The sequence below is a fragment of the Macrotis lagotis genome, chromosome X (genome assembly GCF_037893015.1).
Source record: "Macrotis lagotis isolate mMagLag1 chromosome X, bilby.v1.9.chrom.fasta, whole genome shotgun sequence".
Classification (NCBI taxonomy): domain Eukaryota; kingdom Metazoa; phylum Chordata; class Mammalia; order Peramelemorphia; family Peramelidae; genus Macrotis; species Macrotis lagotis.
The window spans coordinates 218336803-218351263 of record NC_133666.1 but is presented as its reverse complement, the minus strand read 5'-3'; the positions used below and the strand labels follow the sequence as shown (position 1 = coordinate 218351263).

General features: G+C 34.9%; 1 protein-coding gene across 4 annotated transcripts in view; it reads left to right on the top strand.

Annotated features, from left to right (window-relative positions):
• Nucleotides 1–14461, top strand: part of ARSK (arylsulfatase family member K) — a 46600-nt gene that overhangs the window by 10113 nt on the left and 22026 nt on the right. For 3 of the 4 annotated variants that reach the window (XM_074201316.1, XM_074201315.1, XM_074201314.1), the window contains exon 3: nt 5429–5588. In XM_074201316.1, coding sequence (XP_074057417.1) covers nt 5429–5588 — 160 coding nt within the window. Of the gene's footprint in view, nt 1–4764; nt 5008–5428; nt 5589–14461 lie in introns of all 4 variants that reach the window. The other variant, XM_074201317.1, reaches the window with a different exon arrangement.

Here is a 14461-nt window from a genome sequence, read left to right as displayed (position 1 = left end):
TCCTTCCCTCCCTCCCTTCCTGCATGTCTCAGTATATATACACATGTATATATATATATATATATATATATATATATATATATATATATATATATATGTACACAACATGAATCTTAGTTTAATTTTTCATTGATGTTAGACTTCAGAGAACGTAGAATGATTAATCTTTAAGTATCTACTAATATGCTAATCATGATAATAAATGTGTCCAGCTTCAGACTCCACTAATTGCCCTGAAGTTATCATATCTCCCCCCATTTCTCAGATTGGTATGATCATCTCAGCCATTTGATTTAGTTTAGAGAAATAGTAATATTGGCAAAATGCTACAGACATTAAACAACATAAAAGTCAGGTTAATAGTACTCTATTAATAGAGCATGAATTGATATGACTGAAAGTTTAATCCTTTATCTTTTCTCCAACAACAGTTTCTTGACTTCTGTGTAACTCCTTTGTGTTTTTAAGTTTGTGTGGCACTTAGTAGTTTGACTTATATCTCTCTAAATTCTTTTTTTATCTTTAGAAAGATTTTATTAATTTTGAGTTTTACAATTTTTCCCCCATTCTTGCTTCCCTCCCCCCACCCCCCACAGAAGGTATTCTGTTAGTCTTCACATTTTTTCCATGGTATACATTGGTCTCAGTTGAATGTGATGAGAAAGAAATCATATCCTTAAGGAAAAAAAAAATAAGGTATAAGAGGTTGCAAAATTACATAAGATAATTTTTTTTTAATCTCTCTAAATTCTTAAGATATTTAGGTATTCTCAGAAGTTCTCCAAGTTAAAGATACTCATTTGTTCATTTGAATGTGCTTCCAACAAAAAAAGAAACTAAAATTTATATTATGGAGTCTGTAGGGTCAGAACTTGATTTAGTTAATTTTTTGATCCATACTTGTAATTTCACCATTATGGGGAACTCCCAACTAGAATATTCCCTGTATTATTACAGATTGACATCAGCCCTACAATTTGTACTTAGAGTGCGGCTTTGGGCATTAACACATACTATGGCAAATCTATGTCATAGATGTGACTTGAGTCTAGGATTCCTGACCTTGAGAAAAATTCCTTATCCATGATTTTGTGCTACCTCTCAAATGCTGTTAATTTTTACATTTTTTTTTATTGAAATAGGAAACGAGGATCTTTTGCTTCAATGTTTTGATGGATTGGTGAACACAATCATATAAATTTTCATTCCAAAAGTAAAAATTTCAGTCCACCCATACTTTCTTGTCCTGTGCAGCTCTTGTTCAAGGCTTCCCATAAATCAGCATTATTGAGAACTGGTGCAGCATCTTATTAACAGATTTTGTAAAGATGAGGGATTATTCATATGGGTCAGTAATTATGAATTTTTCTCAGTTCTTTTTTGTTATTGCTCTTATAATAAGATCCATTTTCCCCACGTTTTGATATATTCTCTTCCAGGGATTTTGAGAACTATCCCCTCAGTGCTCAAAATTGTTACCTATTGCACAGCCTGTTCTCTCTCTCTCTCTCTCTCTCTCTCTCTCTCTCTCTCTCTCTCTCTCTCTCTCTCTGTGTGTGTGTGTGTGTGTGTGTGTGTATTTCTAGTCTTGACACTTTTCTCAGTTTTTTTTTCCTCCAGTGCTCATGTAGCACATTCAAGACTGTAAATGACACTACTCCATTAGACTATAGAGCAGTATCTGTCTTTTCCTTTTATTTCCCCTAGAACAGTGGGACATAGTTACATAGTAGGCAATTAATAAATGCTAGTTGACTTATTACTCTTTTCTCTGTAACTACTCCTCTCTTTTATTTTTGCTAATTTATAGTTGCTGTCATACCCACTAACTATGCATATCCCTCAAATCTCTGTTCTTGGTCCTTTACTTTCTGTGATCTCATTAACTCCATGGATTCATTTGTCATTGAATTAAATGAGTGATATATACCATATCCACTCACTTTTATTCTTCTAGTTTGAAATTGATTTTTATCTTTGCTCTAATAAGTCATCTGTAGATAATTGAGATAATTGTGTATAGCCAACCGATGTGGAAATGGCTCTTAATTTAGTAACTAATTAACTCTTAAAACAATCATATTTAATTTTTGTGGTATTATTTGGCACCTACTCGTGTTATCTTCTTGTTTAAGAAAGTACTTGTTATATAATAGGCATGAGAGTGTGAGTGTTTGATCTCTTTTTTTCTTGCTTTTTAATCTTCTTTTCCATCAACTATCTGTTTAGATCAACTTGTTTAGAGATTTCCCAATAAGAGCATTTATCAATAACCAATCATTTGAGAGGTATAAGATATCTTAAAATTGTATTAATTTGTATTTCTTAACATCAATGATAATAGAGCATTTTTCATATGGCTATATTTAGTTTTGAATTCTTCATCAAAAAACTGTTCATATCATTTGTCCATTTATCAATTGGGAAATGACTCATATTCTTATAATTTTGACAACATTCTTTGCATAGTGGATGATCTTTGAAATATATTGTTGTAATCTCCTTGCTACATTTTATTTAAAATTATTGCATTGATATTCAGTAAGAAAATTGGTGTGTAGCTTTCTGTTTTTGTTCTCTCTGAGTTAGATATCAAAACCATATTTCTGTCATAAAAGGAATTTGGTAGAACTTCTTATTTACCCTTTTCAAATAGTTTTTATAGCATTAGGATTAATTGTGACTTAAACATTTGGTACCATTCATTTGTGAATCCATCTGGCCCTGAGAATTTTTTTTCCTTAGATAGTTCATTGAAGGCTTGTTTAATTTCTATATCTAAGATAGATTATTTAGATTTCCTTCTGTCAATCTTAGCAATTTTTAATTTCATAAATATTCATTTGCTTCACTTAGGTTGTAAGTTTATTGACATATAATTAGACTAAAAAACTAATAATTGTTTTAATTTAATCTTAATTGGTGATGCATTTACCTTTTTTCATTTTTGATACTATTAATTTGACATTCTTCTCTTTTTTTTAATCAAATTAACCAGTGGTTTATTGCTTTTATTGATTTTTTTTATAAGACCAGCTCCTAATGGAGATTATCTATTATTTATTAGTTCAATGCCTTTTTGCTCTTGGTTTTATTAAACTCTTTTTTGAAGATTTCTCACTTGGTGTTTAATTGGGAAATTTTTATTTGTTTTTTTTTCCTAATAGGTTTTTTTCAGTTGCACACTCTTCCTCTCTTTTAATTGATTATATATTTAGAGATATAAAATTTTCTCCAAGTACTGTTGTGGCTGTACCTCACAAATTTTGTTATGTTGTTTCATTATTATCATTCTCTTTAATGAAATTATTATTTCTATGACTTATTCTTTGACCCACTCATTCTTTAGAATTACATTATTTAGTTTCCAATTAGCTTTTAATCTGTGCTTTCAAGCACTTTATTAAATCCAATTTTTGTTGTTTTATGTTCTGAAAAGGGTATAATTGATATTTCTGTTTTTCTGGGTTTTGGGATATGAAGTTTTTAATGGCCCAATATGTGATCAGTTTTTGTAAAGGTACCATGTATATCTGAGAAAAAAGTATCCTTCTTCTATTCCCATTCTGTTTTCTCTGAAAGTCTTTCATATATAACTTTTCTAAAAAAATTTTCATCTCCTTGATTTCTTTATTGTTTATTTTATGGTCAGATTTATCTAGTTTGGAGAGGAGAAAGTTAAGGTCTCCAACTAGTATAATTTTACTCTCCATTTCCTCCTGTAATTAATTGAAATTTTCCTTTTAGAATTTGGATGCTATACCATTTGGTGCACATATATTCAATATTGATACTACTCTGTGGCTCCTTTTAGCAATATGTGGTCTACCTGCTTATCCCTTTTAATTAGGTTTGGTTTTGCTTTTGCTTTGTCTGCAGTCATAATTGCTACCTCTGCCTTTTTCACTTCAGTTAAAGCAAAATATCCTTTTTTAAGCCCCTTATTTTAACTCTATGAGTATCTGTTTCCAATGTATTTCTTATAAACAATATATTGTTGAATTCTGATTTCTAATCTACTCTACTATTCGCTTCCATTTTATGGGTGAATTCATCCTAGTCATAATTAAATTTATTACTAATTGCATTATAAAATATTTCTTACTGTCCTTGGACACATAGAGTAAAACCCATTCCTTTACTTGCTTCTCTAAGACTTTGATTCCTGAATAGCATGTCCATTCAGTAGTCACTGAACATAGATTTTTTTAGATGATTACAATTGTACTCATCGTCATGGTCTGAAAACTTTGTGAATTTTAGCATCCTCTGTCCCCTTTTCTGCCATTCCAAAATCATAAGGCTACATGATTCTGAAGGCCATATTTTTCTTTATTCTACAATTTTCCCTAACAAGGTCATCTCCAAAAGTTCACCCTACTTGTAATTAGTCTCTTCATCCTGTTCTGGGCTAGTCCTTACAGAGGAAAGAATCTGTTAAGGCTGTGGAAAATTTTTTGATGTGACCACAATTTGTGCTCTACTGGCATAGCCTTCCAGAACTCAGGACCACTGAGTCCTGTGCCATCAGGGAACTGTGAAATATTTCCTATTATTTAGTATAGACATATATAGTAGGTCCATTGATGATGTGATAGTAACATATTTTTAATCCCTAATATGTATGTGATGTAGGAGTGATTGATTTTCTCAACTTCAAGTAGTAAGATACCCAATGAATTTGTTCATTCATAGGCCTAATACTAAGTTCAAAAAGGCCTTTGAACTTCACAAAGCACAAAGCACTCTTTTTTTTTTTGATAGATTGAGGAAACTTGGCAATGACTCAGGAAATCATCTATAAATTATCAAGCAAACTGAGAAGGGAACTTGGAGCAAGTGTTACATTCCAGCAAATCCCTGAGGAGAAAAGGCAGTACTGAGGTGTGGTAGAGATGGGAGATATCAAGAAGGGTCATTGGCTTTACAGTTACAGCAAAGCAAAAGATCCAGGCTGAGAGAAGGCTCAAGAAAAGGTTGATGTTGTCAACCCTATTTTCCCTCCTGGTATGTGTTTAACCACCAACCCTATTAGTATAGCCTATGTTTTCTTTACTCAAACATTTCCAATTATTTGAATTTTGTTTCAATCACAAAGAGGCCTGGGGTTAACTAGAAATGGATGGAAATGTAAAGTTAGGCACAGAGCCCAATCTCTGTCTAAATGATAGTCACTGTCTTAACTGGGGGTTGAGTGTGAATAAGCTAATAATTTTATATCAAAAATAAATAAATACCCCTACATTATTACTCTTCTAGGCTTCAAATTATTATTGTAACAGGGTGTGACAACCATATGTGTGTGCATATGTATATAAGCATAATGACAAATATACATATGTAATACATGTAATATGTCTATACACAGATGTGTGCATTAAATTTACTACAAATTCTTATTATAATCCCTATTCTACATGTTTTTCAGCAATGTGGAGTGGACTCTTTACTCATTTAACTGAATCTTGGAATAATTTTAAGGGCTTGGATCAAAACTATACAACATGGATGGACATCTTGCAAAAATCTGGTTACTATACCCAAAAGTTTGGAAAACTAGACTATACTTCAGGACATCACTCCATTAGGTAAACAGTGAATCATATGCCTATTTATGTGTTATTTGTATGAATATATATGAATATATATATACACACATACTCTAATTTGCTACTCTTATAAACCAAAGGTAAAAATATTCTTAAATTTTTGTTTCTGTTGATACAATTTAGATTTTAATGATATCTTCTTAAAATAATATTAAAGTGCTTGTGATTTTGTTTTCCATAAACTTTACAAGACAAATCTAAAGGATTCTAATTGTTCTTTCATCTTTGGTTCTTTTTGATATATACCTCTTAGAGCATTATTTATCATATTGCCTTCTTTAAGAAATCAGTCTTTTTTGGCATTTACCCTTGGGGTCCAGCAGAACCAGTCTAATTCCTGGTTTTTATCATAGCCTTCAAATTCTTGAAGATTTTTGCCATGTTCCCCCTCAGTCTTCTCTTCTCCAGATTAATATCCCCAAGTCCTTCAGTCTGTCTTCATAGGATATCAACTCTCAGATTCAGCCTCTGACACCTATACAAGTCATTCCTACTTTCAGTTTCAGTTACTACAGCTGTGGTACCTAGCTTCCTGGGTAACTGTGAGACTCAGACACCATACAAACTTTAAATAACATTGTGTCAGTGCTGGCTATCATTATTGTTATGGTACTCCCTCTGTCTTGTGCTTTTGAAGCTGATCTTTTTTTCTATAATTTCACTGATAAAGATATTCTAATCAGTGTTGCCTATTACAGACTCTGCATGCCTTTTTGCCCTTCCTTAAATTCACCACAGGAATTTCATCCCATCCTCAAATACTGCCAGCCTTTCCCTATATGAGTATTTTTTGATGAGATGAGCCCTTCTCTTTTTCATCATATTCCTTATTAATGATACTCACTTCTGTTCTTATTCTCTTTTTCTTAGCTTTAATATTGATAACCATATTTGCCATTTTTATTCTTTCCTTTCTCATCTGAAGATCATTCTCCTTGGAAGAGAAAATAAGAATTTGATTTTTCTCTTTTCTCACCATCATTTGTTATTATTGCCTTGTTCTGTCCATTCACTCATCTTTTCTTCCTCAGCAGCTTTTATTTTAAATAATCATTTTTTAAAATTGTCTTTGGTTTTTCTCTGCAGTCTTGCTCATTCTAAGAGTTACCATTATGATTATAAGTCATTGATATGCTTTTATATCCCCTATTAGCTGTCCTTTCTTCTACCATCTATACATCTTTAAAATCTAAGCATATTGATAAGTTCCTAATGCATTTACTTGAGTCTCTTCAAACAGCTCTTCTATTCAGTTCAGTCATTTCTTTTGTGTCTTCAGAATTCTGCTCTTAAGAGCTTCCCATCCCTTCATAGCTGGCTTCCCTATGGGATTTTAGACTGCAGGACCATAATTCACCTTTCCTTGATATCTCCCACTCCAACATACAGTGTCCATGTCACTTTATACTCACCTCCCTTCTCTGTCACAAAATCTAAGTCCCATTCCCCCCCACCACAAGGATCCCATCATCCTCCATGGTGGTGTCAGTCAACTCCAGTTAATCAACAAGCCTTTATTGAGTAATTAATATGTGCCAAGATCTATGCTAGGTGGTGGGGGAAACAAATACAGAAAGTCCCCGTCTGAAAGGAGCTTCAATCCTCATGGGGAAGACAGCCTATAATGCCTCTCTAGGCCTGCCATGGTTGTCATGAGATTAGAATTAGCTATCTGTAAAGGACTGCAACTCCTAAAGGGCTATATTAGAACTAGCTATTTATTATTGGGAAGTAAGAGACTGTGCTCTTGTTAAGAATCCTTTCTATGCTATGAGGAAACTTCCTTTTTGATAACTCCTGGTTATCAAGTGTTTATCAAGTTATATAAGTGTTTCATTTCTTTTGATATCAGATATGTAAATATTTAATAGTATCTAATGATTATATAGCGCTTTAAAGTTTTCAAAACACCAGGAGACCAACCTGAATCAGTAACCCTGGTGTCTGGCACTGATCTCAGTACTAAAGATGAAGTGTGATAAGGATAGAGTATTACCTCCACGCTTTACCAATTAGAAAACTGAGGCAGATAGATTAAGTGACTTTGTCAAGGTGAAACAACCAATAAATGTCTAAGACTAGATTTGAACTCAATTCTTCCTGATTCCAAGTCCAGCACATTAGTCACAGAAATGGTCTGGTCAGTGAGGGAAAGGTGTGGTGATCCTCAGTAGTGTGAGACATGCACCAAGTTTGAAGAGACCTTATTTCATGTGGGTGGTACTTTTTATGTCTTTAATGATCAGCAAATCAAGACAATATGTCCTGAGAGCTGGAAATATGAGAGTGAAGATGGGGCTTGAGCCATCATTCCCTAATCCAGTCATGACCATTTCAATGTTTTTTAAAGAGGTAACAAACTAACCTGAAAGGAACAGGGCTTTAGGAAAAGTCAGCCTGGTTTGCCTCCATGAAAGATGAAATGGTTGACCATAATGGTTTCAGGATATTGATAATCTGGAGAGGATCCAAAAAAGGATGGTCAGAATAGTGAAAGGCCTTGAATAGATATCATAGGAGGATTGGTTGAAGGAACTGCCAATGTGTAGTCTGGGAAGAATAGATCTCAGGGGTGGCATGAGAGCTGTTTCAAGTATATAAAGAATTATCTTGACCTTTTAGCCAAAGCAGTATTAGATCAATCCAGTGATTCAGGTTTAAGGACTAACATTTAGTGAGATATTAGTGGATGTATCATAAAACACAGTAAAAATCACTTTACAAATTAAGGGATTAAAAGAATCAACTTTAGAGTTTTTAAAAAGGTAAAAAATGTCAACCTCCTCTGCTTTACCATCACTAGGTCAGGAACTCTGGCAAGGAACCTACAAGCAGGTAGAGCTCAGGTGTCACCTCTGACCAAATTTCCCTCTGGCCTGGGCTTCTTATTCTTCAGTGGGCAAAAAGTCAAATAGCTTCTGACTCCCTTCAAGGACCAGTCTGCTTCACCTGATGCTAGATCCACCCACCCAACCACCACCTACCCAGGACACTGAGCTGGGAAGGATTTGCCATGGAAAAGGTAGAAAGAAGAGAGAGGTATTAGGTGCCAAGGGAAAGGAGGAAGTCAGAGCTCTAGGTGGAGTCTGAGCATGACTTCCCAGTCACTCTTTGTGCTTTGACAGCCCTTCACTGTCCCACTCATCACCTATACCATGGCAACACAGCTTCTCCCCAACATGCCAAGGGAGGATCAGACATCTTCTCAGACCCAGCTAATAAACACTACAAAGTTGAACTGAAGCTTGATGTTGGGAAGAACTTCCTGACAATTAGAGCTGTCCAAGAGTGGTGTATGGGTGGCATGCCTCAGTTGGTGGTGGGTCCTAACTGAATGACCACTTGTCAGGGCTGCCAAAGTGGGAATTTCTGTTGTGTATATGTTGGGCTAGATGACCACTGGGATCTATTCCAGCTCAGAAAATCTGGGATTCTGTTTGTTTTGATGATCCAGATTATTTGCCTTAAAAAGGCATGAATAAAGACATATACTCTTTCTCCCAAAATAACACATGGATTTCATATGAAGGGATTCATCCAGTATTCCTGTTGGCTGCAGATCCCTAGGAAGCAGCGTGCTTGATTTACTCAAGACCAGAGTGATTTTCTCTTTCTGTGGAAGCTTGATCTTTCCCATTAGTCCCATAGCACACCACCTGAATAACTCACATTAGTAAGAAAGGGCAAAGTCCATTTTTTTTCTTCCTCACTGTGACTGCCCTTTGTTGTTCCAGGGTCACTTACTCATTCCTTTATCTAGATGCTCATGACACTCTATCCAAAGGCTAAGAAACAAGACCTCTGAATACTGACTGGGCCATTATAAATACTCTCTTTAAGGCCACTATTCTGGGGCTGATGAAGGAGTGCTGTGCCCTTGGGGAATCTGTCTGTACCAAAACACAGGCTTCAGCTTCACACACCTGTATGTGTGGGTATACACAAGGTTTCCCCGAAGTCCCTCAACCCCAGAAATGGTAGCCATGGAGAGGCAATGGCAGAGTCTCCTGATCCAAGTGACTGAGAGATGGCAACAACCAAGAGTAAGAACAAGAGTTCCTGGCTCAACCTAAAGAGAAAAACTGGCATGAGCCTCTCTCCAGAGATTAAAACTTATTAAAGCATTAAACTGCACTAGGACTTTATGACATCTGAGTCTGTGAATGGGCAAAAGACAAGGCAGGATCCTCTGGATCTCTCTGACAGACCAGTGCATATTTTGAGCCAAGAAAATTATCTCTGACCATCCTTAGCAAAGTGGGAATAAGTATACAGGACCTGTCATCCACGTGGCCACACACTCCATAAGAAGATTCAAAGCCCCCAAATAATGGACTTATCCCTCAGTGTGATTATATGCCCCTAATATAATCTCTTCACACTATTTAGTTTTAAAAGATTTCTCACTGAAAGAAAAAAATCTAATCAATAGTAAAATAAAATTTTTGAATTCTGGATCTCAATGTCTGACACAGATACAAATTTCTAGATCTCAATGTCTGACACACAGCTACAAATCAGAAGGATTAGAGAACACCAAGAGAATTTATTGAACCAAACTTTGTAAAAGAAGACATTTTATAGGCTTCTTTGATTATAGAATAAACTTGGAAAGGATGCAAATGGAGGGAGTCACAACTCTTAATAATAGAAAGGAATTTTTTTTGTGAAGACTTAAAAGATATAGTAAGCCAACTGTAGTCCTTACTCTGAATAACCTTTATATTGTATTAGTTTAGAGATAATTTCATTCAGTCTCCCTAATTTTGGAAACTGTAGCCCAAATAGGTTTGGTTACTTGCCTAGCTTCAGTAGCAGTCAAGATATTCTATTTCCAAGTTTAACATTGTTAACAAAAAACTATGCTATTATCTTTTCCTCATAGTGAATATTTACCTAGAACTATTCAAGTATTTCTTTCATATACATATTTATACACACATATATGCATATATATCCCATTTGTTTTATTTGTTTGTTTTTTTTATTTTAGGTTTTTGCAAGGCAATGGGTTTAAGTGACTTGCCCAAAGTCACACAGCTAAGTAATTAGTAAGTGTCTGAGGTCAAATTTGAACTCAGGTCCTCCTGACTCCAGGGCTAGTGCTCTATTCACTGTGCCACCTAGCTGCCCCATCCCTTTACAGTCCTTTTTTAATATTCCAAATTTCATAGTGGCTGTCTCATCACTTTTCCACATTAGAAATTCTGAGATAAATCCTTTTTCTATTCTACTTTGAAGAAATGCCCATTTTATTTGATATTTGTCAAGTTCATAATGAAAAAAAAATCAAGAGGTTTGTGATAGCAATATAAAATATAAATATATAGCAATTGTGATAGCAATATAAAATAAAATATCCACTTTCATCTTGGTTTCTGGATAGAAGATAATTTTTGATACCATAATTATTTTCAATGTATTTTCATTCATCTTCTCACCGGAATTTGGAAAAAGAGAAATCAGCTGTTAAGATGATTTATATGACTCCTTTATGCACCCACACAGTCATTTGTCTGAACAAATGGGTCAGAGTTGCTGTTATTAACACAGTCTTGCAAAGGTTATATGAATTATGCAGAATCATCTCTTCAGATTTCTTATGCCATTTCAAATTATTAAGAAACAAAAATGGTCTAATGCAGTGCTTTGTAATAATGGATACATAATACATTTTAACTCATTGATTTGCCACTGTAGAAACCTAGACCCAGTTTCTATGGCTTGATATGGACCTGTCATCCATAAATGATACAGATCACTTCCTGATTCCATTTATATTTTTTGGCTAATGTATTTCATAAGGTTACTACTCTGCATTTTATATTTTAAAAAAAACTATCTCCCTTCAGACTTTAAGAGATACAACCTAATTTTTATTTTTAGGATTTATATTGGCTTAGCTAGGTGTCCTACATCAGCCTTTCTTAGGGAGAAAAGAAAAGGGGACAAGAAAAGAATATGCACAGGGACAACTTTTCAAATTGTATTTTGGTGATATAAATAGGGATTTCATGAGAAAATCCATATACTAATGATATCTTTTTTTTTTAGGTTTTTTCAAGGCAAATGGGGTTAAGTGACTTGCCCAGGGCCACACAGCTAGGTAATTATTAAGTGTCTGAGACAGGATTTGAACCCAGGTACTCCTGATTCCAGGGCCAGTGCGTTATCCACTGCGCCACCTAGCCACCCCTTACTAATGATATCTTGATTTCTAAACTTATTAAATATAAAATAATTTGTCAAAATGTCTAGGAATATTTTAGTGGAAATAAGATAAAATATAATTAATAATATATAATTCTTATATTTATGTATTCAGAATAAATTGGTGATAATGTCAGAGGGAAGGCACCAGCAGTAAAGAGAACCGAAAAAGTTTTCTTGCAAAAGATGAAATTTTAGCTGAGACTTAAAGCAAACCTGGGGAACTAGGAGTTGTAAACAAGGAGGGAGAAAATTCCAAGCATGGTGACCAACCAATGAAAATTTCCCAAGTTGGAAGATGGAGTTTCTTGCTCAATTAACTATAAGGAGACCAAGGTTACTGAATTGTAGAGTGTAAGGAAAGAAGTGAGATATAAGGAAACCAGAATGAGATGGAAAGACCAGGTTATGTAGGACTTTAAAAGTCAGAGAATTTATATTTGATCCTGGAAAAAATGGGGAACCACTAGAAATGATTAAATAGGGAGGAGATGTGGTCTTTGGGAAGATTGCTTTGGTAGCTGAGTGAAGAATGATTTAAAGTGGAAAGAGACTTGATGCAAAGAGACTAGCCTAATACAAATTAACTTGTTTCCATGGGGGAAAATATCATTCAAAAACTTTTTTGACACATTTATAATTTCATATTTTTAATACTTTGGAAGGCAAAATGTCACTATCTTCTCATGAAATCCCTATTTCTCCCTTTATTTTTCCCAAGAAATTCCCAAATACTCTGTGCTTTATTTTGAACCTTAGACTCCCACTTCCAGTGCTGTTTTCAAAAACATACCTTCTAAGTTTTTGAAAGTTTTAAAACATCCCTTTTTTTTTACATCTTCAGATCCTATTATACATTTGAGAAGGTGGAAGATGTGGCCAAGATGTTTTGTAGAAAAAAAAATCACTCAATTTACTCATTAGAATTATTATTCCAAGAAGATAAAATTGGGGGGCAATACTTCTGTAGGGTAAATGATCTTTGACTATTCCCCTCAGCCCAGGAAGCCAAGGTATAATCATAGATTAGTAAGAGATAATTGTTAAGGTCTATTTATGACCTTTATCTCTGACATTGGAGCTCATCCTTGAAAGACAGTTCAGGCAGGAGCCAACAATTGAGGAAGAGCCCAGCCACTGAGAAGAAATCGTTCTTGGAGGAAAGGATAGAATTTCTCTTTCCTTGCTCCTTTCCAGTTTTCAAATGTCAGCCAGGGAAGTTTGACCCACAGCTACTTGATCAGCAAAAGACACCAGATCCAGCAGAGAAGTGATAATCACAACTTGATAGAGTGCAAGACAGAAATCACTTCAAGGAATGAAATCTCCAGTAGCCAGGAAGAGATTCAACTCTGCACTTAAGGGAGAACAACCCATAGAAATTGCGAGTTTAGCTATGAAGAGGTAAAGGGTCTAGGATTCCAGCTGAAATATCCACTCAATGGAAATTCACCTAAGGGGAAGCAGCAGGAAGACCACTAGAAGAGAGAAAGAATGGGAATGAAGGTATGAATGATCTTAACCATGGACTTGCTTCTTATTTACTTCACTGCCAACATACTCTTAAGTTTGTGCCCCCCCTTGGATCCTAATTATATGTAAGGGAGGATGTACCCCATGTTTATGAGGAAGAAGCTTTGTCACTACTTTTTTTGCTTACCATTTTTATTTGGTTTTAACTGTGTCTACCAACTGATGTTAAGAGGAAACGTACCAGTGAAGACTTTTGAGCTAAAGTTTTAAGAATGCAGTCTCCTAGAGTAACCCATAAAACTTAACATAATCACCCCCCCCCCCCGGAGACTCTACCTGCAAACCTACAAATATTGAGCTGAAAGAGTGAATCAGAGCAGGTGCCACACTTTTGTTCAGAAATCTATCACATTGCAAAAGACAGAAAGCAATAGACTTTGGTGGGACCTGGCAATTTAAAAAAAATTTCTTTTTTATTGTGAATTTGTTGATAATAAACATTTTGAGACACAACAAATAATAGGGAAGAAAACTATACAAGAAACTGAACTTATATGTAATATTTATGATAAATACATATGTGTGTGTGTCAGTGATGATAAAATCAGAAGCCAGATTGTAAGGAGTTAAAATAAAGTGAGATGAGAAAAAACAGAGGTATCTATTGTATATAGACTTTTTTGAAGAATTTAGCTACAAAGGACAGAAAAGAAATAAGAACATGGTTAACAAGGATCAAGTAGGAGTTTTTTTCGGGATAGGGAAGCTATGGACATGTTTATAGGCAGTAGGAAATGAGCCAGTAGTGAGAGTGAGATTGAAAATAAGTGAGTAGGTGGAAATAACTGGGGGGGGGGGGGGGTAGCAATCTGTTGGAGCAGAGAGAATGGAATGAGATAATGGAGATCACTCAAGCTAGTAGAGTAAAACCTTTTCCTATGAGTAGAAGGAAGTGGTAGAAGGCATCCGTATAAGAGATGAAGGAGAGGGGAGAATGGGCTCAATTTTTTCTGTAAGATATGAAGCAAAATTCCCAATTGAGACAGTGGGGGAGGGAGGAATTTGGAAAGTTTGAGGAGGGGGAAAAAGTTTAGAAGAATGACTGTAGAGGAGATAGTGATTGTCTGGCAGCAGTGACAGTCCAGTTGAGATTATGTAACATAAATATG